This window comes from Aricia agestis, chromosome 1 (assembly GCF_905147365.1).
Source record: "Aricia agestis chromosome 1, ilAriAges1.1, whole genome shotgun sequence".
NCBI classification, from domain to species: Eukaryota; Metazoa; Arthropoda; class Insecta; order Lepidoptera; family Lycaenidae; genus Aricia; species Aricia agestis.
In genome coordinates this window covers 24,177,354-24,203,694 of record NC_056406.1, presented here as the reverse complement: position 1 = coordinate 24,203,694, position 26,341 = coordinate 24,177,354, and the positions used below count along the sequence as shown (strand labels likewise).

Genomic DNA, 26,341 nt, shown 5'->3' with positions numbered 1-26,341 from the left:
ACCGCCTCAGAAACGAGATGAGACTGATCATGAGAGACGCTTTCGAGTTTCGCGACGCTGCGCTCTCGAATCGGTCTTCTCTTCAATGACCTTGCAGGCTACAGGGCGTGCGAGGGGGGAGGCGGGGAGGGGTGGGCTTAGTCGGTCGCGCCTTATCAGCCTCCGTGCTCCGACCCTATAATTTCAGATTCGCCAGAAGCGAAACGTCTCTTTTGCCAGTGAATGTTATTAAATCTTAAACTTTCTTCAGAAGATAGCCAACCTTCCGTTGGAATAACTGACGTTTTTAATTTATTTATCTATTGTATATTTTATCTACTTATGTATAATTAAGTACCAATTAATAGTAATGTAGGTAGAATGTAGATACTATTGGTACCTGTGATTGGTACCGAACTATAACTAGATCTTGACTGACCACATAAATTTTATGATGTACTTACGGGCTGATTTCGCAAAAAATGCATTGGTGCAATGCAAATTGCAATACGTTCGCTAACTTGACGGCAGAAAAAATTTACTCAAAGCTAACTTATCCTTTCTAATTCACTTACAAAGCGTTTATATGACTTATAGGATGTGTGATCTCAGAATATTAGAATAAATTCTGTACCAATTCATTTTGTATTCTGAGGGTGTGTTATTTGATAACACGACAAAGTTCTATAACATATGCGTTGTAATTACACTTTATAATTGTAATTTACTTTAGTCTATTTTAATTACTGTAGTATAGAAAATCCTACAGTTTTACTAATTACTATCTACTTTATTGTAACCAATGAGTACATACAATACTATAATAACCAATGTGATACAATAAAGTAGGTAAATAGTAAGAATTAGTACTTATGTGATAATATATTTTTTTTATTTACTTAATATTTTATTTTGTCTCTATTCCAGGACATGGGTCTTCAGTATACACAAAACGATAGGGAAATGACTGGATGCCAAAGTGACTCAAATGAAGCTTCGACGTCTGAAAATATGATATCAAAAGATGATAGCCAACTATCGCTCGGATCGAATGCTAATTTGGACGACAGCAAGAACCAAAAAGAAAGTAAAAAGGCCCCTAGACCTATTCCACAACTTATACCTCTAACAGCTTCAACTCCGAACCAAAAATCAAGGGAGCCCTCAGGGGAGCCACCTGCTAAAAAGTTTAAGGAAAACCCTGTGCTAGATTCCTCTACACAGCCGATCGTCACGAAAAAAACTGACAATTTACCGAAGGAGGTTAATTTTACTCAGGCAAGTAGCGCGCCCAAGGACACTGTGAGTCGGAAGAAAAATGAATCATTTTTCGATCGATTAAAAGAAAGGTTGTTGACAGAAACTGGTAAAGATGGATTAATATGTAAGAACTGCGGATTCGAAAGCAAGTGTTTATCAGAGCAATCCGTTCATGAAAAAACTTGTTTACCGCTATCGAATCGAAGCCAGCTAAATACGTCGGGTTCAAATTTAGGATCAACGAGGTGTCAGAATTGCAGACATCGGTGCAAATCTAGCGCCGATCTAGTAGTACACATGCAAACATGTGGATCGAACCAAAAACCCTCTGCGGAAATTAAACCAGAGCCACAAATTCCAGAGGTGAATGGCGTCACAAATAGTAGCGGAGAAAAGGACGCTGAGCCACACCCGATGGAAAACGTAGTTTTCGTTTGGAACAATATAACACAAAATAAATTTGAAACTCCTCTAGACATCAGAATAAACGATGACTCTACGCTCCCAGATCACAAAACTTACGAGTCGGAGATCGTAGATGACAATGAATCTATGAACTTGTCGCCTAGTCAAGCCACCGGTAGAAAAGTCTTCAAATGCCCTCACTGTATGTTCTGGGCTTCCACAGCTTCCAGATTCCACGTTCATATAGTAGGCCATCTGAATAAGAAACCTTTCGAGTGCTCCTCTTGCAAATATAAATCCAACTGGAGGTGGGATATCACTAAACATATTAAATTAAAATCAGTTAGAGATCCTGAGCATGCCGAAGCCAAAGTGCTCATGACGGACGAAACGGGCCGACGCAACTACAGCAAATACAACAGATTCATGGCTATCGCGATATGCGAAAATGATCAGTACCAATTCCATTACTTGGACCAGAATGCGGCAACAAATACAGAAATAGATGACGAATCTTTAAACGACGAAAACACTAACTCTCCATATTATGATATTCAACCATTAAACCTACAAACATTATCGATGGACGCCAAGTTCGAAGCCGACAATAGACTGGACGGAAAAAAACCTAAAAAGACTTTATGGAAATGCAAAAAATGTAATTACAAGTAAGTAACTCTTTTTTGTTCATTAAATTGTGTATTATTAATCTGGCAAACGAAACACCGTAGTTGTAGAACTTGTAGATGTTAATGTTAATTTAAGTTTATGTAACTGTTTTAGGGATACATCGCGCGAGGCACTTCTTGAACACGTAAAGGAGCATTCCAAGCCGGAGGAACCAGAAGACAAGAATAAGAAACTGGAGAACGTTGTAGACCCAGCAGATTTAGCGTACAGATGCGGACATTGCAATCAATTGTCGAATTGGAAGCACGTTATTCAGGTAAGAGAAGTCGTTCTGAATTATTCTCATTGATTATCTTGTAGAAAATAACATCCAGTTTTATATTTTGTAATAAGCAATTTGTACTTGATTTTTATTTGTGCAAAATATAATTTCCAGAGACACTGTCGACTGAAGCACGACGGGATTATCAAAGTGATTACAACAGTGAAGGCGAAACCGGATCCGAATGCTGCACCCAGTGAGCCCAACGTCGAGTCATGTATCAAATGTCCATTCAAATCGAGCGACAAAAACTTAATACTCATGCACCAACGCCAACACCAACCCTCGCCGCATTCCATGTTCAAATGCAGCCTGTGCCCGTTTTTCGTCAAGGACGAGGTCGAGCTGGCGCAGCACTTAACTTTACACGGCGTAACCGAACCGGAGGAATTCAACGTTTCCAAGGAATTCAATATGTTCAAGGCCGCCTCCGAGTCCCCGGCGCCCGAGCAAATGACCCCCGTGAGTGTCACACCGGGGACGAAACGACACAAGTGTAACGAGTGCCCCTATGAAACGAACAGTAAGTCGCAGTACATGTACCATGAACAGTTTCATCGTATATCTGCCGATACCCCGTACAAGTGTCCCGAATGCAATTATAGCGTTTCCAAGAGACACTTGTTGCACCAACATATGAGAGTTCACGGGATAGTTTGCAAAAAATTCGACACAGAGGCGGAAGTCGGCTCCCCGTACCCACCCCCGTACCGACCGGAGATCGAGGACAACGACGAATCTTATTCCAATCTAGACGACATTCCTTACGTCTGGGTATCTGCGAAGAACGAGTTCCACAAAATGTTCAAGTGCCGCTACTGCTCCTACGTTAATTCTCAGAAAAGCAAAATCCCCAATCACGAGGACATACATTGCATCAAACTCGCCAACAACGATGTAACTTTTTACAAGTGTCTTGAATGCAAATATACCTGCGACGGCAAGAGCAAGCTCACCGAGCACTCGAAGTCGCACGGTGAGATATACGGCCGCATCTACTGCCCCGTAGACCTCGACGTGCCGGACGAAGAGCAGATCGCCAAGTTGAGAGAAGTGATCGAGAAAGGCGGTGAAGCTGCCGACGTTGACGACAACCAGAAGGACGGCTACGGTAATGACCGAGTCCTGTTCTTCTGCCAGAGGTGTCCCGCCAGGTTCTTCGATAAACTAGAGTTGCAGAGGCACGACAAACTTCATAATTTCAATTTAAGTTACGCCTACAAATGCAAGAGTTGCGAGTTTTCAGTTCCAAAGGAGAGCGCTTTGAATTGTCATAACTTCGTGCACACAGACGAGTACAACACTAAGTCTAAGATGCTCAAATCCATGCACAGAATACATCCCATGCACCCGGATCCTCAGCTTCAGGTCGTTCACTGCCCGCTCACGTCCGGTATAATATGGGTCACCGCCAATCCAGATAAGAAAAACGAGAGTCACGCGAAAAAACCAGAGGCAAGAAATCCTCCTAAACAATATAATTGCAAGGAATGCCCTGCGAAATTCTTTAAAAATTCTGCCCTCAGCTACCACATGGGGTTACACGGGGGCGACGGTGAATTCAAATGCAAATCGTGTTCCTATGCCGTAAAAAATATAGGAAACCTAGCGAAACACGAGTTGTTGCATGATATAGCCAACAAGCCCCAACAAAATGCTGACGGTTATGATTCAGGGGACGACGTTGACTACAAAATACCGCTCTCCGGCACGGATTTATTTCAGAGAAAGACTGAAGCCCAAAAAAGAGTTTTGACTGACAAAGATAAATTGGTAAAGCCGAATGACCATTTTCCGCCGGTTTTGCAAGCCGATCCGCAATTCGGATATCTCATGCACGGTAATCCTGAATTTATTTACCCGACATACTTGAAGAACGGCCGACAAAAAGAAAAAAGGTACAAATGCCACAAATGCCCATCGGCATTCGAAAAGAGAGAGCAGTACAAAATCCACCTCTCTCTACATGGATCAAAGCAGAGATATAAGTGTGAGTTGTGCGACTACTCCGTCAAATATTATGCTAATTACGTGCAACATATGAGAAAACATCAAATGAACGATGAAGCTCAAGCGGAACGTAAAAAAATTATCAATGGATACTCTGAAGCGGAAGCTGAAAATCAAGACGCTAAACAGGAAGACGACAGCGACAATATCAAACTAGCAATAAAAACAATGCCAAAAAGACCACCGAAAACAGATTTTCAACAATTCTCAATAAGTGATCAACAAACGCTACGCCTGCTACAGCGGAGGCGCTCAATAGAGAACTCCATGAAAGAAAATACAGACACTTCTCCTGCCAAGGAGCGTAAACTCCACATGTGCTTGCTGTGTCCTTATACCAATCAGCGTCAAGATGCCCTATGTAATCACTCTAGACGACACGACGAAAATGATATCAGTAGAGCCGTCGGAAACCAAAAATGTTGCTACTGTAATTTAGTCGTAGTGCAATCTCATTTTCTTCGGGAACATCTCAAAACGCATTTCATGTACCAAAAACATTTGAATCCCGAATGTTACATTGCCAATCAGAATGTTAGTTTCACTATAAAGAAAATTGCAGCTGAGGACGAAAAACCCTCTGCTGATGTCGTGACTGATCTCAAGTTGGATATAAAAGATGTCGAAGAAGTCACAAATGATGAAAAAATATTTGTAAAGCTAGCGACAGGTGAATTGTGGGAACCTGAAGCGTCATAACCTAATCAGGTATAGAGTTTAATACACATCAATATCCACGTTTCAAATCCAGCAAATGTGCTTGAGCACGGAAAACATAACTCTGGTTTAATTTTTATAACAATTTACAATACAGTTAACTTTAAAATAGCTGCCGTGTGTTCGATTTAATTGGGAGTAGTCCAAGGTTCTATTTTCAGTGCTCTGAATTTTCTTCCAGATTCCGTATCAATTATTATTTATTATCATACAAACTGTATGATAATAAATAATAATTGATACGGAATCTGGAAGAAAGCCTACCTTGCAAACAAAACAATGGTGCTCCATTTTTGCATTAACATTTTAAAAATCTCGTTTGATTGTACACCAAAGTGTAATTTTGCCATATTAGATTTAAAATTATTTGGTAAGACTTTGTATCTGGAGTAAGTATAAAAACTAAAAAAAAATGTACCTACAGTTAAAATGATTATTATGATGTTGATTAGAGAAACTCTTGTCATGCAAAAGTAAGGAGTAAGGAGTTACACAAACTCTGATTCGATAGACATAGAAAGAAATGAGATTATTGTAGTTAATTATTATAATTTATTAATGTAGGAATATTGTACTATGTACAAATAAAATATTTATACTTATCTCACTAAGTACTTACATACTTATTTTAGAAGGTCATTATAATAAAACTAAATGTATGTTTGCCGTTAAACCTTAGCATGTGAAGCTATTTCCATCTAATTATTTAATTAACTAAACAGGCATCAGAATTCAGAATATAAAAGTATCAAGAGTGTATGTGATTGTTACATTATTCCAGTAATTTACAAGTCATTCCTGTTGTAGTAATTTAGTAATAAAAAAATAATAATATGTACATAATGAATATATTTTATTGCAATATTTATGTTGTTTTTCTTTTAACTTTGTATTTGTTTACATAATTTAAAAAAAAGTTGTTATTTTTGTAGTTCATAAAAATAGTTATAGACGGTTCAGAAAAAAATACATTTCACTTAAAGCAGTAATTTATTAGTCAATAAAATCCCTCTTTCTACATAGCATGATTTAATTTTAAATATAAGTAGTAGGGGTTCAATACATTTAAAGGGAAAACATTTTACTATAGTAAAAGTGAAAATTACTCCATACAATAGTGTAAACGGATACACCTAACTTTATTTAATAAATGCAGTCTTAACAGAACTTCCAACGGTTACCACATTCGTTACAAAGAACGAAAGTGGTCATAGGTTCATCAGAGCTCCTTGTTTGGAGTTGGTTGTAGGTGCAGTTCTTCTTTTTGCATTTGCCACACTTGAGCATTTCTGTTTTTGTTCCTTGTACTGTGGCCAACTGGGCATCATCAATTGCCTCTTTTATGAATTTTTCTCTCAGTTTTTTCATTTCATCGCTGGCCATCTCATCGGGTGTCATTTTAGCGAGTCGAGCGGCAGATATAACACCATTCAGGAAGTTTGTCCTTAGGGTTGGATTCTTTGGATCTTTTAAGTTTGCCACTCGTGACCGAACTCTATTTTTGTACCTCATGTCAGTATTTTTAAATTCGGAAAAAATACATTCTTCCAATTCTTCGGCAAGTTCTTCTGGGGTTCCACAAGAGTTAGGATTGTCATTATCAGTTTTAAGTGCTTGGGTGAGCAGTTCTCGACATTTCAGTCTCACTGCATCAGCAGTATTTGACTGCGGTGGGAAGGAAGCAGGTAACTTCTTATCTTTTTCTTTGTCATCCTTTTTATCTTTGCCTTTACTGGATTCTTTTTTAGGCTTTGATGAGCTGCCTGATGATTCTTTAGCTGGGGTGTTAGACAAAAACTTCTTCCAATTTTTAATGAGTGTCTTGCATAGGGATATAACCTCTTCATCCTTGCTAGATTTGCGCAATGCATTAACCGTCATGCCTATCCTAGTGTCTGTCAGGACATTCAAATTAATAGCCATCACTTGCAAGGCTTTTAAGAGTTCCAAAGCTTCTTCTTGACCCTAGAACAAAAAGAGCAATTAGTACCTACATAGCATTATGATTTATGATAGAACAAAATAAACGATTGATTTTATAGAAAAAAAAGACTACTATAGGCGGTCTAACGGCTCGTAATTACAATAAGAAATACAATTTTAAAGCAGGCAAAAGACATGTTTGTATGTAAACAATGCGATGTATATCTGAAAATTCTCCAAAAAATTATAGTGCAAATTGCAATAGCGTTTGCCCGACGCCCGGTTATTTGTAATTAATATAACATTTTCCTACCGAGCCATCATCTCTTGTCATCTCTGTCAGCTTTTTTTGTATTTTTAACACATCTTCAGTAACACTCATTATTAATTTGATAAATCGAACACAACTTCCCGCGTAATTTACCAAACAATTCACACAAATATTGCCGTATCGACCACCATACTACCAAAGCATAGACTATAGAAACTGGCGTTTTGTTTTTGTTTGCCTTTTTTTTAACTAACACATTAAACAAAGACCTATAAATAAAGCGCCAGATAATTTTTAAACTGATTTAAAACAGCGGTTTAAAATTGAAGTTTGAAACCATTTTGAAACCGTGTATCAGGATTCAGACGCTTTAATTTTTAAGCTATTTCTAGTGTTATGATGTACATATGAGTTGAGATGTTACGTCATAACATTGGTGCATTCACACAATGTTCTTGACTTTGTCAAACTTCGTCGACCTCCTCCCAAGCACGAGTGACGTAATTTATGGATCCCACCATCCCACCAAAAACATAAATGTAAAAAGGAGAGCCAAGTTCAATACAAACATTATGCTTGTCTATGTACAATGTACGTAAAAAGAATGGACATCTAAATTAATGCCAAGTTCTATGGAAAATCAAAATATGTAAGGTACCAAATAACATGAACAAATAATAAAGTCTATTTCTTCAGTTCATTGAATCTTCCCAGTTTAAACTAACTTAAGGTCAATGTGTCGAAGTCCGGCATACTTTTCTAAAATTAAAGTTTAACATAATTTATTGACTTGAGATTCGCTTTTTAAAGTAACTTGTGTCATCGGAAATTATAGGCTATATATTAATTAGACCTATAATGATCTAAAAATAATCTTAGTTGCCGTATTTTTTTACTTACGTGGTATTTTTTTAAAACTCAGCGTGTAGACGGACTTCATCCCTTACAGTTTGAGGTAAGTCCGTCTAGCAGCAGTATAGCCATAACTTGTGAAGTAAAAGCATGGCAGCGGTTTCTAGCAAAGCCGCAGAACGGCCATTTAAATATGTGTTTATGGTGTCGGTAATAAGGTTCGCTTTCCAGAGAAAAATAATTTTATATAATTTTAAGGCAAGTCCTGCATATCGTAAGTTTAAGTGGTTGCAAACATTTTCATTAAAATTATAGTGCATTTTTTGAAAAATTAAACACTAAGTATAAACATGAATGTTTATTACAACAAAATTATATTATTTAGTGCCGGTAAAATCAACAACTTTGCTTCATCATCATTTATGGGTGAGACATTTTTCAACATACTGCCTACTTAATTTTGATTAGATTATTGTTATTGATATGTCTACTTAGTAGGTACCAATTTTTTTTAATTTCTTCATATTAATATTTAGTTAGTTAAAATAACTTTTTAGTTTACGTGGGATATTGGGGCCATGCACGCGAAAGTTACGCGTTTTTACCATTATTTTCACCGCTCAATTAAAATTATAAGGGTTGTTGATTCAGGAGTTAGGATTTTTTAAGAAAATTTCCTGCTCTTTAAGGATCTTTTTTCAAGGTATCTCAAATAATTTTTGGCTTTTGGAATATTAAAAAACCAAACCTTTTTTTTTCTTACTTAGTAGTTTATGACTTTTGCAATTTTTATCAGCCCCTCTTGTATGCTCTTTTCGTGCAGTAAAATTTGGGAAATGCTATGATTTAGTAGTCCATAGTTTAAATGCAAATTAACAACAAAGACATGTATGTTTGAAAAGGTTGACAATATCTGATTCGAGGCAAGACCGGCACATGACGGCTTTTCCTTATAAAACTAGACGGACTTCCCAATTATTGCAATTTTAGGTTAGACACATGTTGCAGGTGATAATAACGAAATTAAAGCGATATTAACGAATCGAACACCAATAATAAGTAAAAGGATCACTAAATTACTTATGTAATCCAAGAAACTCCAAAAACTCCTTCGTATTCCCACTTTTTTATTTCTTTTGGCAGAGACTCACACTCCGATTGCGAGTACAAAACGGAAAAAAAATTGAGATCGTTTTTTTCGTAACAGGTAGTTAGTAGCGACATGTCTGTTTTTTAGATCAAACTAACTTTGCAATATTGTTTTACTCACTGAGCCATATGAAACTAGTCTTGAATAGTTTCATATGGCTCAGTGGGAGTCAATATGGAAATTATTGCCGCTAGACGGACTTACCTCCTTACCACTTCGTCTTGAAAGTCGAGCGCTTGGAGTCCCGCCACAAAGTGAATTTTAGCTCCTTTGTGGTGAGAGTCCCGACGCACCATCTACCGACCTTCGAGAAGGAGGAGTTCTGGCCGATTGGAGTCGTCTACAGGAGGTTCCAAGGACGACTTCCGAACACGTCGCGCCCCACGCCGCAGACGGATATTAGGCAGTTATAACTCTACTAGCATTATCCAGGGAGGAAACAGGGGACAACGTTTGTATGGAAAAAAGGGCGGTGTGGAATCCTCTTAATACGAGTATATGTAATATGATAGATAAAAAATTAAAATAATTTTATTAACTAAATATAAAAGTTTTCTAAGCTATTACAACTGGAGCTTTCTCGCAATCTTTGTTTCAGAAAGTTCCACTCTTCATGATAACAAAGACTAACCATAGGTAAAATTATAAACATGTTTAACAAAATAAAGCTAAGTCAAACAAACAAAAATAATTATAATTTAAGATTTATTTAATGATTATGCAGTTAACTTTCACTCAAAAATTTCTTTGACTATAATTTTTCTTTGACTAAAAAAGTATAATATGACTTAATAAATATATAAGGTATAACCACGTGTTTTTAGGGTTCCGTACCCAAAGGGTAAAAACGGGACCCTATTACTGAGACTTCGATGTCTGTCCGTCTGTCCGTCTGTATCCAGGCTGTAACTCAAGAAAGGTAATAGCTAGAGAGTTGAAATTTTCACAGATTATGTATATCTGTTGCCGCTATAACAACAAATACTAAAAACATAGTAAATTGAATATTTGAGGGGGGCTCCTATACAATAAACGCGATTTTTCAATCATTTTTTGCTCGGTATCAATGATGACAACAGGTAGTCAGTTATAATTTTCACAAAAGCCTTAATTATAATATGTGTAGTACTTTAATAATTCATAATAATATTTAAATAAAATAAAAATTTAAGGGAGGCTCCCATACAACTTACACAATTTTTGGCCTATTTTTTGCTCTATAACGGTACGGAACCCTTCGTGCGCGAGTCCGACTCGTACTTGGCCGATTATTTTTTACTTTTTGAGAAAATAGTTAGGTACCAAATGACAGAGTCATGTACCAAAAGAAAATACGATCTTGGAGATAACAGAGAAGGAATCAAGTACTTCTTCTGAACCATCTTCACCTGCAAGGATAAGTAAATGTCTACCTGCCTATGAAGAGTCAATTGACGAGATTTGTGGTAATGCTGAAATATTGTCACCGGATACATCTGTTAAACCCCTTTCACCCCTTTAAAACCATCGTCACCTAAGCATATTACGAAAAGCACTGTTAACGAATCAGTTGACGTTTAATATACAGTACCTGGGTGACCGAGCTTTGCTCGGTATAGCAAACACTCATTGACTTCGACTTAACAACGCCATCTGCTGGAATAGCTTTAGCTGTTGTTGTGTCGTTAAAGCAATTAGTTGCTCACAAAATAGTATTATTATTCGCTAATAGATATCAGGAAGAGTCATAATTTTCATCAATTTTCTAAAAATGATTCCTAGCTAGATCGATTTATCGCCCCCGAAACCCCCTATATACTAGATTTCATGAAAATCGTTGGAACCGATTCCGAGATTTTGTGTCAATTTTTTGAAGCTAATACCCAATCTATTATCGCATTAGTTTGGGATATAAGTGGCGCTTCAGCGAATATCAGTACTAACTTTAAAAATTTAGAGCCTGGAAAAGTCGCTAACCTCCATATAGGCAACTTTAGGAGAGAGCGTTTTAAAGTTTTAATTTTTGGAAAAAAATTCATATCTTTACAATCTATTGACCGATTTTGGAAATTCCAAAACCTATTGGATGGGTGATTTTGTGTCCATTTTTTGAAGCTAATACCCAATCTATTATCGCATTAGTTTGGGATATAAGTGGCGCTTCAGCGAATATCAGTACTAACTTTAAAAATTTAGACCTTGCAAGTCTCATTATATGAGCCAATTAGTAGTGCCTTTTTCCGAATTCGGCTAAAAATCAACTAAATATTTCTGTACTCAATCTTCATCATTTTGAAGTCAGTACCAGCTATAGCTGAATCTTCAGTCTGCCAGAATATTTGAAACTTTTGGAACTGGCACCGATTTCAAAATTATGAAGATTGAGTACAGAAATAGTTGATTTTTAGCCGAATTCGGAAAAAGGCACTACTAGATAGGAAACATTATTTAATACTTTTTAGTTTATATAATATGGATGTTATTATTGTTTTTACCTTAGAAGTCGGTTTTAATGTTCGGTGGTAATGATGATGATGATGATGAATGTAATTTGCATAGTAGCATATGCTTTCAATTCTTAAAAAGCCCCCTAACTTGTATCTATAAGGAATCCGGAGTTCTCTTAGTATCATCGGAACCATAGTATACCTTGGTGCAAAATCTTGCGTTTTGGTAGCATAATATGCTTAGGATGCTTCTCATAAAACCAAAATCACCATATGTTTCCATATCAATTTCGAGGAATTCCTTCGATTACTCATGGTTCCCATCATCAGGTCACCACTTTTGTAATGGGACCAAATTGGAGTGAAACCTCATACAACAAAACAAAAATTTCGAAAATCAGTTCACAAACGGCGGAGTAGTCGTTGAACATACACAAATAAAAAATATCCACAGCCGAACATAATAATTATAACCTCCTCCATATTGGAAGTCTCAAGTCGGTTAGAAATTGATGATTGACGAGTTGACGAGAAAAGAAATTGACTCTAGCAATACCGGGGTAATTGGAATAAAACATTCTGATCTTTTTTTTCCTTATAGCGGCTGATTCTGATTCATTCTGATTTAAAAATTTATCCAATGACCAAGTTTTTTTTTTAAATCTGCCGTCAAAATTTGCCATCAGATAATGGCCGTAGACCTAAACATTTTTTGTGGGGGGGGGGGGCGTCAATGGTCATATACCTCGTGAGTCGTGAACCTTTCCCCCCCACTGCGCATGCTTTGGTTGTTAGCGAGTCTTTTAACTTTTAATGACGAATAAAGTTTTATATTTCGCTGAGGTAAATCCTTTGAAATGTTTTTCCCAGCATGAGGAAAATGTGCTAAGTATTTTTTATCATGTAAATGTGTGGCATAATAAATTACACATTATATTAAATTGCAGATACATACAGCTCATAAAATATGAAATATATATTTTTGAAATCCACAGCCCGCATGAGGAAAACAGGACAACACCTACATAGTAGCTGTTCCTAACTACATCCTAAACCATAGCACACTTGACCATTAACTGTAGACATTCACAATATATTTTTTAAGTGGATAGGTAGAGGTAGGGACATACATATTTCCAATGTACTTACTTTCTAATATTCGGTCCTTAGTATTTACATATTATGAAATTGGCGTTTTGTTGTACAATGTACAGGCCACTTTGATCTCAAATAATAATATAATATACTTAATTATATCTATGGACGCTTCACACCACGTCAGTCTGGCCCCTGAAGGACTTGTGTTGCGGGTACCAGACAACGGAAATATTATATTTAATGCTTTACTAAACATATATTTAAGATTTTTATTATATGATACCCATATTTAATACACATCCATGACCCAGGAACTGTTAAAACCACAGTTAAAACTTTTTGTTCCGTCGGCGGGGTAGGAACCCGCGTCCCCCGGCTTGAGCTACCTACAGCCCGCCAACTGAGCCACAGAGGTCGTCGATAAAATAATATATCTCCTCTTTGATTAAGAATTCCAAATTCAAATTTATACCTACATAATATGGGCTATTTGGCATGAAATAAAGTTTTAATTAGAAAATAAATTAAGAATTATAATAATATTCATTTATTTGATATACATTTGAGTTTCCAAAACAGTTTATTTGTTTTTTCTTGATTATTTTTTCTTTGGAGGAGTCGTTCATATTGTTACGTAGTATATGACATTCTCTTTGGTTCATATCGCACAATGGAAAATTGAAATATCTTTATTTACGAATATGAGTTCTACTGTGGCACGAGTGCTATTGGTTCCAACGTTTTCGATCTGGCGACTTTCAGAACAAGCCCAGTGGACGACCCGAGAACAAAATGAATAATGAAGAATTAAAGGCTATTGTGTAAGCGGATCCAGCGCAAACCACTTCAGAGTTAGCAGCAGGCTTCGGTGTAAGTGATAAAACTGCTTGAATCCACTTGAAAAAAACAAGGAAAAAAATGCAACTCTGATGTGGCAGTCCAAACCGCTTTCAAATAATTTATTGACTCTTCTCTCTCCGATTTTTTAGGGTTCCGTAGTCAACAAGGAACCTTTATGGCTCGTACTTACGGTCTGTACGTCCGACCGTCCGTGTTTCACGCCGGTTTTCTGTGAGAATGTGGAGAAAAGGTTATAGAGGTTATAGATTATGAGAAAAGGTTATACAGGGAACAGGGAAGTAGGTAACAGGCTCAATAACACTATAGATTTTTGATGTGATCGGAAATAAAAAGTTATTATTATATAATATAAATATTGTTAACTTACAGTTCTTTAAATTTAACCTTGTTCGGAGGCGGGACAAATTGATTCAAACCCCTCGGCCTCGGTGTAGGAAGATGTTTGCAAGGTTTTCACCTCCGTCTTGCATATTGGAGATTCTAGGGGTTTGAAGGGCGACTCCTTCAAGTTAAGAGACTTGGTAAGATGGAAAAAATAACATTACATCCAACCTTTACAGTGTAAAGGTTGGATGTAAAGGTGTAAGTAAAGCTTACACCAAGCCAAACTCATGCAAAAATCAAAAGCCATTGTATTTATCATCCCATATTTTTTAACCCCCGACAAAAAAGAGTGGTGTTATAAGTTTGACGTGTCTGTCTGTCTGTTTGTCTGTGGCATCGTAGCATCCAATAGGGTGGACCGATTTTGATCTAGTTTTTTTTGTTTCAAAGCTGACATGATCGAGAGTGTTCCTAGTGCTGAGCAGGCTGATGATGATGAACTATATTCATCATCATCAGCCTGCTCAGTGCTAGAAAATCGCGGTTTATCTGGTTCGTGAAAGGCCGTTAGCAACTTGCAGTCGTATGAGTATTATGGGTTTTATGTTTTGCATTCTAGTTCGTGACATTAATGAATATATTATACTCATTAATGGAAAGTTGACCTGGTGCTGTACCATCACCTGGTAATCAATAGGAATTAGGATACCCAACTCCTCACCAACTTACAGCAATGGTTTCGTGTTTGGGCTCATTTTAATTGTGACAATCAGTAAGACGAAGATAAATATTAAACAGTAAATATTTGCATGCTGCTGCTGCAGCATCACCTGGATTCTATAGGAGCCGAGCTCCGTATGAACCCAAAGCGGAGTTTTTGTTCCTTTTTTTTTCTTCCTTATTTAAATTTTTTAAGTCTGACTAACTTTATAATATAGTTTATATGGATGTTCCTGGATGTTTTTAATATACCTAAACTAACCATGATAACCATTGTTTTATAGATGTAGGTACCTACCTAAGAAAGATTTGAAAATACATAATATTTACATTTAAAAGACATCAACGCAAATGAAGTTCAAAACAAACAATGGTCAATGACAATGACATGTTTATTTAGCACTTAAAGAAATTCAAATCATAGCAAAATAGCACATAAAATATACTTATTTTATTAGAATATCAAAATAATAAATTTTGATTACGTACGTCCTTTTGGAAACGCGGGAAAGCGTAAAAACGCAAAGTCATAATATATCCAGCGCAAACAATAACATTGCGGTTAGTGCATGATAAATTACCTAGGAAATTAGGTCATCCTAGAAGTGTCATCAGAAAAACGCACGGTTATTCCCTAAGCAGTGTTTACCTGGTGTAGACAATGTTAGGAATTCCGCCCTTCCATAGGACCCGATAAATAGCCGCGCGCCGCCGAGGTCGCACCATTCCGACCGCTCACCTCCACACATTTGCCGCGACCAAAGGTAAATATAAAAAAAAATAATGCAATATACATAAAAGCATGTTTTATGTTTAAATTACCTGTAATTTTATATCTAACACAAGGGCAAAAATTCTTGCAACATTTATTTAAGTATACTTACTTGGGTGTATTTTTTTTATTAGGTACAGTACCTAATTTAAAGTAAATTGTAAGAAAACCGTTTTGAACTTTTGAACTGTTGGTATTTATTTATACTTGAAAAAGTTTCAGTTTTAAACTAAATTAGGTACGAACCTACATTAAATTAAAATCACAATTCAAAACTCAGCTAAATATCATAATAGGTCCAGCTACGTAACTGGACTTATTATGATTAAAAGTTTATTGAAACTTTCATACAGCATTGACTTTGAGAGTATCAACCTATTGGTTTGTTCCATAAAATTAGTAAATTGTAAATACTAAAGTCTCTACATAACTTTTGTTCTGTAGAGTCTTTAGTAGACGGATAGTTCAAATAATGGACGCAATTAAGAAGTCAACGGTCGAGTGTGTCAATAAATAAACTCAAGTTGGAGGCGATTTTATTGGTTTGTATATTTGTATAAATTGTGCAATCGTCCAGTGTCACAATAGAACCAGTCGTTTTGCGAGATTTTGGGTTCTGTAGAGGTCCGACTGACACTGACCTCGTTAGGTAATGATTGAACTTCGCCACACAAATTATGAGCTCTTAAACGTTGGAACCACAGAATACCATTATTTACGTGAGTCGATACAATACAAAAATATACTAATATTTTTGTATATACATGGAATAGCAAATTTTAAACTAAAATACATAGCTAAGTATAAAGCGATGCAACACCTAATTCGGGCCGAATAATTTACCGATTTTATTTGTTTTTTAACAGACTTCCAAAAAGGAGTACGTTATATGTTTGCCTGTGGATATATTTTTTTATAGCACCATTCGCTTATGTTTCTCAAGAGGAAAATGCCTGACTCCTTAGTGATTTAGGTACCACTTAATTTTTACATGAGAAGGCCTCACGCCTGTATTTTAAATCTTGATTAACTTTGATCACACACGCCAGACTTTAAACTTTACTCGATTGTCAATTAATTATTCAGCTCATTTCGGATCCACAATGAAGATCGCGTGTGCGTTTATGGTGGTGGCTCTGGCCGTGTACGCGGAGGCCTACTCCGAGGGCGCCCCCACCAGCGCCTGCAAGGACATGATTCCCAGACATCCCGTGGAGCCCAAGAAGACCCCGGCTCCTTATATCGTCACTACTAACACCAAGGTAGCATTTTCAGGCCTATTTTCTCATAGTTTTGTTTACCTGCTTCATTTGTAAGACCATAAGATACCATCGAAGAAATTAAAACATAGGCAGACGGCGGGTGTAAATTATTTGGCTGGGTTATGTCAATTCAATGTTGGTCGGGAATCGGGATCTGTCGGCTGCCGAAACTGACATAACTCGACCCAATAACGCAACTCCGCCATCTGCCTACGAAATACGAATCAATCAGGTATTATTATCATTAATCACTTTCGATTTATAACTACATAATATTTACGTAAGCTGGAAAAGCATCAAATATCTATTTCAAAGAGCTATCATAACAATTATGGACCATGGATGCACCGATGCATTAAGGATACTTTTCTCAGGTGGTAAAAGCTGGTACACCATTGGAAGTAACCATCTCGGGGAAGACGCCCAAGGACACGATCAAGGGTCTGATGCTGCAGGCGCGCGTGGGAGACCAGCCCGTCGGTACCTTCAAGCTGGCACCCAACGAGCAGCTCGTTCAGCTGCTGAAGTGCAGCAATGCTGGTGTAAGTTATCTTTTTGAATATTTGTACTAAGAGCTAGGATACAAATTGAGAAAGAAAATTCGATTATTTCGTAAAATGTTATACGCCTACCACCGTTTCGGGAACTAACACGGCGAGAAGAACCGGCGTAAGAAACTCGCACGGGGCCATCTTTTTCTAAAAAGATGGAAAATTACAAAAAATATATTATAAAATAACAGTGTCATTATGACTAAATAAAATACAACGAGTGTACAATTATTATACATATTATAATGAAACAGCTCTGCAGGGGGCGACCTTATTCCCATGGTGTACTATCATTCATGAAATCAACTTGTAACTAACTTTATAGTACGCTTTGGTACACAAACGTTCTTTAACAACTTTTTTAAATCTATTAATTATTGAGAGATTTTGAACGATTTCTGGGATCTTATTATAAAGGCGTATACATTGACCTTTAAAAGAATTTTTGACTTTAGTAAGTCTAGTCACCGGAATTTCAAGCTTATGTTTATTACGAGTATTTCTCCCATGGGTATCACATTTTTTCGTGAATTGATATATATTCTTTTTAACATATAATACATTTGATAGAACATATTGAGAAGCAACAGTTAAGATTCCAGTTTCCTTAAATTTTTCTCTAAGTGAAGTATTACGGGCCAACTTGTAGATTGCCCGCACAGCTCGCTTCTGCAGCACAAAAATTGTATTTATATCTGCAGCATTGCCCCACAGCAAAATGCCGTAGGACATAATACTATGAAAGTAACTAAAATTCACTGCTACGTGTACTACGACGTGCTGTTGTTTCATCTGAAAACTGTCTAATCTTACAGGGATGGCGAGCCATTGAGACATACAATTAAGAGCTCGCCGCTTAGTATCGAAATGATTTTAACCAACAATGAATTATGAAGATTCTAGATCCTCCTCTTCAAAGTGGGCACCAAATAAAGTAAAATTTGAAATACGTATAGGATCACAAAATAGACATTGAATAGCACGTTTATGAATTAACTGAAGATTTCTTCAGAAGAAGGGCACATTTATACTAAAAGGTTCGCCATCCCTGACCTATACCAAAGGCTAGCCATTAGCAAATTTGCCGTGGCCTTTGTGTAGGAAATATCTAGCCACGAGCCGACAGGTGAAAGGACAAATCAACATTTTGTTCAGGTCTTAACGCACAAAAGATATTTTTCCTTTATCGAGCTTTGACCGTGATCACAAATCATTTACATACGTCTAGGTACATTGTACCTACTTTGAAAAAGTTTAGTCATTCACCAAAAAATATTGAAAAAATACGTTGGTTAATGTTTAATTAGCTAGGTTATTATATACATGGGCGTAGCCAGGCTTGGGCTCAGGGTGGGGCAGCAGTCAACCTACCAAAGCGGCGGTAGAGCTGCTGGTAAAGGAGAACTGTCAAAAATGATGTTTTCGTCACGTTCATTAAAGCCTTATCGAGCTGTAGGGATATTATGATTGTAGTTAGTTGAAAAAAAATGTTTGTTTAGTTAGGCACCTTATAGGTCAGAGCCAGGGTGGGGCAAGCGCCCCAGGGTGGCTACGCCCATAGGTACCAATAATTAATTGGAGTGACGCAGACAGACGTAGAGTTCTTATCGACTGCTCTATAATATTTAATATGAATTTTACACGCTTCATCAATGTCTTTGTACAAGCTCTGGAGTCTAGATAGCTACGGGTTTTTACCAGGGGCAGCTTTTCATTTATTAATTTTATTAGACACACTACACAGGAAAATGTTGCCTTGCAAAAAGTCATCCTCTTGTTGATTTATATTGTCCTTATTTTATCCTATGTGATTTTCTTTGGTTATATGCCTACAAAAACAGATAATCAAGTCTATTGTTGTCAGAGACCTTCGCGTCCAAGTCATGTCAAGCCGAAATAAAAAGCTGCGTAAAAACTGCCAACAAATGCTACATTTAATAGCTTGGTACCAATTTCTGATGTCAATGCTTGGTACAAGGAAGTAGGTCCCTTTTGTCTAGACTCGACTATGCTCTCGAATGTATCTTCTGTGTCAGTAACCCTGATAATTACAACAATTACATGTTAGAACACTCTAGCAGAGAAAAAGCAGTGAAAATGTAGAGAAAAATCGAAATAAAATGACCCGATTTTATTAATTCGACACGATGGTTTGTGATAAAATTATTATGATACTAGATGTTCCGCGCGGCTTCGCCCGCGTAATTTATTAATTTCACGGAAACCGTACATTTTTCCGCAAAAATAGCCCTTCACGTAGTCTATTCTTCATGTGTGCCAAATAACATAAAAATTGATCCAGTAAGTAGTACTTAAGACAATAAGTAATTTCAAATAATTTCCCCTTTTTTTCCACATTATCCTCTATTTCTTCGCTCCTAAATATAGCCTATAGCCTGCCTCGATAAATGGACTATTTAACACTGAAAGAATTTTTCAAATCGGACCAGTAGTTCCCAAGATTAGGGCGTTCAAACAAACTAACAAACTCTTCCGCTTTATAATATTATAGTATAGATAGTATAGATATGAAATTTTTGTTTGAAATTTGGACATTTTGCAGAATGAGAGGCCGTAATATTCGTCTACTTTAATGCAATAGAGCGAATTTCATAGCACATAAACGCATCGCGGGCTAAATGTAGAGCGCTGAGCGGACGAGCGCTGATATTACTGCAAAAGAGTTAGAAAATATATTTTTTTTAATTATTCTATTTCGATGCCAATACCCCTTGTGAAATTTTCGGACTTAAAGATTATTCAGGATAATTCACGAATATATTTCAGATTATCTTTACGGAACCTAAAGTACAATTGAAAATGAATGCTGCAAGGTTAGCGATGAAAAGGTAAATTTGAAAAATTTCATTGTTTCGCAATGTCTGCCCTTGTGTTACCATGCAATTAACATTTTATATTTTTATACTTAAGTTTTGTAATATATCTACTTACATAATATTAAATATTACTAGGTACTCGACGTTATCCACGACTTCATAAGCGCAGTCCCACAGGGCAGAACTATAGTAGCCCAAGTCCATGGTCCAAACTCCAAACTTACGAGTTACGCACTCGTAAGTTTGCGAGCTCAAGCCTATTCTGTGTAAACAAACATTTCCTTTTTATGTAAACTAATAGTTTACACTTTTATACTAAGAAGATTATACAGAAAACATGTAGGTAGAGGACCTAATTATTGCTTGCACTGTGCAGATCAGCCAAAGAAGAAGATATTAAAGGAATTTATTCATTCTTGATTAGTTTTTACTTTTTAGGGTTCCGTACCCAAAGAGTAAAAACGGCACCCTATTACTAAGACTTCGTTGTCTGTCCGTCTGTCTGTCTGACTGCCTTGGTGGATTCGAACCCGCGAGTCGCGACCTTCGGCTTGAGCTGCCACACATATTTTTTTTAACTTTGAGCCATTCACACTTAACCATTGAGCCACAGAGGTGGTCGTATAATAATAAGTAAGTGTACGATACATAGGTATGGACTACGGACCGAAGCCTTACGGTATAATAAGTTTAATTATCTCGTCGAAGGATTTGCTTCGGAAGTGACTAACGACATGCAAAACACGCGAAGCTTCCGAACACCTGTAAAATTTGCCTTCTGACCATAATATTATCTACTTAGATCAGCCATTAATCATTGTCCAACAAAGATCGCCTTGAAGCTAGAATTGCAACACCGAGTACCTACCTCGTATGGCGATTTCAATATTCATTTATGTATGAGTCTTTTCTAAGTCCATAATTAAATAATGTTGCGATAACATTGAATTTTATTTAGTGTTGGCATTAATTGGCATATTAACTGGGAATATATTCATGTCACCGTTGATTTCATGATAGTCGTTTAAACTGTTCATACGGAAAATTCTGATTAAAGACTATATTTTATTATGTAGGTACCTTAAAAATTACGAATGACTCTACAGTCTACGTCAATAGGCCCTTACCAGAAATCCATTGACATAATCATTACCTATATTGATTCAACTCAACTATTTTGGCGCTACGTACAACGTAGGTACCTACAGTACGCCAAACTAACAGAAAACTATATGGAGTCTATACTGCCGAAACCATGTACCATTCCGGATTCCTTTGACTTCACTTAGTGACAACTGCCGATATGAACCCGAAGGTTGCATTGGCTACTGGGTAGTTTTAGGCCACCTTTACAGGGTTAAAGTACTTAGAGGTTAAACTCAGATCTTATAGAGTAAATACATTTCCCTCGTTCCTCGTATTTTTGAGGATAAGGCGTGATATTAACCTACACGATTTAACCCTATCATATCTCCCCAGGACACGGTGACCCACAAGAAGCACGACGCTAGCCTGGACCGTCAGACCATCACCCTCACCTGGGTGCCGCCCGCAGACCTCAACGACGAAGTCAAGTTCAGGTAAAATAATCGCTAACCATTTTTAGGGTTCTGTACCCAAAGGGGTACAGAAATTAAAAATATAATAACTTTTATACTCTTACCATCTTCTAACTGGTGTTTGTTGTTTCAGGGCCACCATCGCGTTGAACGGAGCTGTGTTCTGGGTCGGCGTTGAGTCCGCACCCATCAAAGTCTCTCTTTAAACTCTAAAAACAGTATTAAAAGTATAATTTAATTAAATGTGCATAGAGTACGTTGAACTAAATTCTACAGGTATAATTATTATTAGTTACCTTTAAGTAAGATATTTTTTTTACAATAAAGATAAATAAAATTAACAGTTTTTTGTTATTTATACCTTTACTTACATTAAAAATTAAAATTCGGATAATTTGCTCACTGTTAGTTGATGGGTAATTTTATATCACAGAGTAAATGAGAAATCTGACCGTCTATTTGTTTGCTCATGCCTATACCTACCCTTGAACCGATTTTGATAAAGTTTGGCATGTTATGAGCCTCGGGACTGGGTAGGTATACGATATCGTATATCCCGAAAAAACTATATTATATTATTATTTACATAATAATACATACTTATATACATATAGATACCGTTTTCGATAAAAGAATTTTGGTGCAACGTAGTTGCCGGCAACATCTGGTTGTACAAATAAAAGCCTCATTTTAAGAAATTCGTTTATTCTTACTGTAGCACCTAAAATTTATCTAGTCAAGACTCAAGAGTATAGCGACAGATCAGTACCGTATAGAAATGGACAAATATAAATTCCTTATCAAATTCCTATTGGCAAGTTTGTAAGACTTAGTTATAATGAGACATTGTCAAAAGGTTCAGAATTGAGCAATTTTTCTAACACTACAGGCAATATAAGAACAATAATATAAAACAAGTACGACCAATTTGATAGAATTCTTACGTTAGTTTGTATTGCTTTTATCCTACTTCAAAAAAGAATGTGGTTATAATATAGAATATATTGTACAGTAGACTTTATCATTTATAGAGCTCCTCAACAAACTTCGTTTTTTAGAAAGAAACGAGATTCTAGAATGACAATCAATCTTTACTGTAAATCTATATTTAAAGGATTGGAATTATTTGGAAATACAAAATTATTTAAGGATAAACACACAACACAAGACATGAACAAAAGTATCTCCTATTGTCTTATGTTTAAAATTGTGATTTGTGAGAAACCTTATTCATACAAAATGTCCATTGTTGCATGCAACGAACAATAGGATACACATCTACTTGGAAACACTCATGACTCAATATCTTAAAATTAAATATCTACATCTACTGGCAGTTATCAGTTACAATTTTTATACAGTTCAATTAAAGATTTAGGCCAAAAGTTTATAAAACCATCATAAAGCAGAACATAATATTTTAAAAGGCCGGAAAAATTTCTTCACAGTGAATGAAAACGTAAATACAGAGTTTTGCTAACATCTAAACTACGCCTTGCCGTGTAAGGGTCATTTTACATTGTAGTGTAACGCGTTGAATGTTGATGCACGGCAATGCATTTTTAAATGAAACTTCAAAACTTAATTTTATTTATTAGACAAAATAACACATCACATTAACTTTCCGGTCCATCGGTTTTCCTGGGAATAAGTCGAATAGCTCATTCAAAAATGTATTACAGCATCTCGCGACGTTGCGATATGAATGAATCTTTATTATAATATAGTGTCAGTAGTCAGTACTATAATAACTTACTTTCATACTTTTTGTTTAACAAATCTCTGCAATCACATTTTATTCAGTTTGAGCTATCTCCATTTTATTCTGTTAAGTACTATAAGTTAAAATAAAAGTAATTTGAATCTTGACTTATGTTACTCACATTTCAAAACAAAATCATATTGATAATTTCATACATCACAGATAATAATGATAACCTCTTCTCAAATTATTATTTGATAGTTTGATACCTAGAAGCTAAATTTGAATTTTATTCTTGTAATGAATAAATAAATAACTCAACATAAATATTGCGACAAATAGATAATTATACTTAAAAATTTTAATTTACTTACTTTAATATGTGCTTAGTGCAATTATTGTATTTACCTAGAAACTACAATGTTGTAAATTGGTATAAAAGTGGCAAAACCTCAGTGTTATCAAAACTCTAACAATGTCGGAAGACAAATATAAATTGTGAAATGTCCACATAATTGCAATTCACTTCATGCTTTTATAGTCTTTGTTTTTACTTAATATGAAATTAATATTATGCAATAAAATACTAATATAGTCGGATACTAAGTAAAGAAACTTTTCAAGAAAAGTCTGTTCTTATTAAGTCTAAACTTCAAAAACATTAATTTTATCTTTTGAAGTAATTTCTTTTGGTCTTGTTAAATGCAGCCAAATCAAACAACATAAATTACGACCATCACAGCTAATACTGAATAAATAAATAGGAGACCTTACGAATCATTGCTTTTGAATAAAATAGCTCTGTCTTTTAAGCTGCCTATAGAGAGAAATATATTTCCCTGCTGCTGAAGTTCTGGGAACTACATATTGCTTACAAAATAGTTTGGGATCGTGGGCTTTTTCTGACAGTTCCCCGCAGTCAAGGGCCCTTAAAAATGTGAGAACAAAAGTGAAGCAGTTGTGTCTCTCCTCATTGTATCTCTCCGGCTCCCATAGAGGGCTTTGGCTGACCTAAAAGCAAACAAAAATCCATTTCAACTAATATTTAGACAGAATCCTGACATTATAATAATGACTGCTGTCCCTTTTATATTTACTTGCAAACACATAGAATGACACAAGATTATGTGACTTTTGAATTTGGATAAAATAATTACAATAAAAATTTATATGACTCTTGAATTGTGAATGTTAGATTTTTTTTCTAAATTACCTTTAAGAGAACTCCATCCCATATTTCATTCCAAAGTTCATCAAACTGCTCTAACAAAAGGCATTGGTCCCAGTGTATACTTGTGTCTCCTCCACTCCATTTCTTAGTAGCGGGATCTATTCCACTTATTCCCTGTTCACTGAACTCTATTACACATCCTTGGGAGTTGGTGACTCCTATGTGTAAATCTTTAGAATTGTAATAGTCACTGAAAGTTAAGATAACACTTGAGTAACAGATTATGAATCACTAGAAATGAGTAAGCCTGGAGTTGGAGATGTTTCATAAGGCTTTTTCTATATTTTTAAGAATTGTGATATCATGATAATACTTACTTAAGAAAGTCTCCATGGGTTGGCTTCATTACTATCGCTCGAGGATGCTGCGAGGCCTTAACGAACGGATATGGAACTCTGGAAGATAGAGGACACTCTTAAAGTTAACACACTTTCAAGTAGCGCAAGTAAAAGATAGCGACATTGTACGAAACTCACCGAAATGGCAAGAGATTGTAGTCGTATCTATCTAGTTTCTGTTGGCAAACGGGGCATTGTTCTGGGATAATTGTACAGAATACTTTGTGATCACAATGGTGGAAACAAAGAATACCCGGATCCATTGTTACTTTTTCAAAAATACAGTTAATTTTTAGCTATAACATTTACTAGCATATATTATTTGAACTCCTTAACGATTGCTATTTAACTATGTTAATTACACTACTTTAAACACTATTAGAGAAATCTTTGTTAGCTCATTTCCGATACCAATTTCACATCCATTTAGAAATTCGTAAATTGGAAATTCGAAATCTTTTGACATTTGTCATTGTCTGGATATCACTTGTCAAAAGTCAGCTGTCAAGTGTCAGCTGCTTGCTAGTGTTTTTTTAACACTCAGAATCGTGCACAGCTTAAGCTTTTTCAGCCAAGTATTAAAACCTCATTCTTTTTTATGACCACATTTTAAAATTATTTTTTATGACTAAAATGCCAGTTTTTACTTCTAAATACTATTAAGCATAGACTTAATATATACTGTCGTATAAGTGAGTATTTGACTTTCGTGCCGCGTTGTACATAATACTTTTAGATCTAGAACCTCGGTGTACCAGTGGTACAGTACCACTGTCCACAGATCTGGCCCCAGGCCAATTTGAAAATAAAATGCACTTAATTACACACCAAGGAAAACAACGACTTAGATAGAAAATAAAAGATACTTAATCTACTTTTGACAAGGCAACCCAACATTAATCCATTCTATACGTTCTAAAGATTATTTTAAAATAAATTTGATCAAAAAAAACGATTCCTGCAGGATTTTACGGTCGGATCCAATACTATTACTATTATACTTCGCAGCAGTAAATTGGTCAATGCCATCAATCTATCAAGAAAAGGGTATTGCACTTAAGTAGAGCACGGACCAATCGTAAAATTTCATCAATATTAATTGGGAGCACCATGATAAACGGTGTATGTTAAACCGTTCCCA

The 26,341-nt window shown here is 36.0% G+C and overlaps 4 protein-coding genes across 6 annotated transcripts in view; 2 read left to right on the top strand and 2 right to left on the bottom strand.

Annotated features, from left to right (window-relative positions):
• Positions 1-5,540, top strand: part of LOC121726805 (zinc finger protein 729-like) — a 42,532-nt gene extending 36,992 nt beyond the window's left edge. For all 3 annotated transcript variants that reach the window (XM_042114341.1, XM_042114357.1, XM_042114350.1), the window contains exons 3-5: positions 907-2,312; positions 2,428-2,590; positions 2,711-5,540. In XM_042114341.1, coding sequence (XP_041970275.1) covers positions 907-2,312; positions 2,428-2,590; positions 2,711-5,305 — 4,164 coding nt within the window. In that variant the 3' untranslated portion in view covers positions 5,306-5,540. The remainder of the gene's footprint in view (positions 1-906; positions 2,313-2,427; positions 2,591-2,710) is intronic.
• A 754-nt stretch (positions 5,541-6,294) lies between these two features.
• On the bottom strand, positions 6,295-7,724 carry LOC121726828 (transcription elongation factor S-II). The gene is made up of 2 exons (XM_042114392.1): positions 7,560-7,724; positions 6,295-7,288 (listed from the first exon to the last, which is right to left on the bottom strand). Exons 1-2 carry the CDS (start codon positions 7,626-7,628, stop codon positions 6,482-6,484), a joined length of 876 nt encoding a protein of 291 aa, XP_041970326.1. The 5' UTR covers positions 7,629-7,724; the 3' UTR covers positions 6,295-6,481.
• Positions 7,725-15,574: 7,850 nt separating this feature from the next.
• Positions 15,575-22,140, top strand: LOC121726843 (putative defense protein Hdd11-like). The gene is made up of 5 exons (XM_042114419.1): positions 15,575-15,712; positions 16,807-16,982; positions 17,357-17,524; positions 21,850-21,950; positions 22,063-22,140. The coding sequence occupies exons 2-5, from the start codon at positions 16,824-16,826 to the stop codon at positions 22,133-22,135; spliced, it is 501 nt and encodes a 166-aa protein (XP_041970353.1). The 5' UTR covers positions 15,575-15,712; positions 16,807-16,823; the 3' UTR covers positions 22,136-22,140.
• A 480-nt stretch (positions 22,141-22,620) lies between these two features.
• LOC121726835 (MKRN2 opposite strand protein) lies at positions 22,621-25,649 on the bottom strand. Its single transcript, XM_042114406.1, has 4 exons — positions 25,339-25,649; positions 25,180-25,257; positions 24,845-25,052; positions 22,621-24,642 (listed from the first exon to the last, which is right to left on the bottom strand). Exons 1-4 carry the CDS (start codon positions 25,461-25,463, stop codon positions 24,409-24,411), a joined length of 645 nt encoding a protein of 214 aa, XP_041970340.1. The 5' UTR covers positions 25,464-25,649; the 3' UTR covers positions 22,621-24,408.
• Positions 25,650-26,341: the final 692 nt, after the last annotated feature.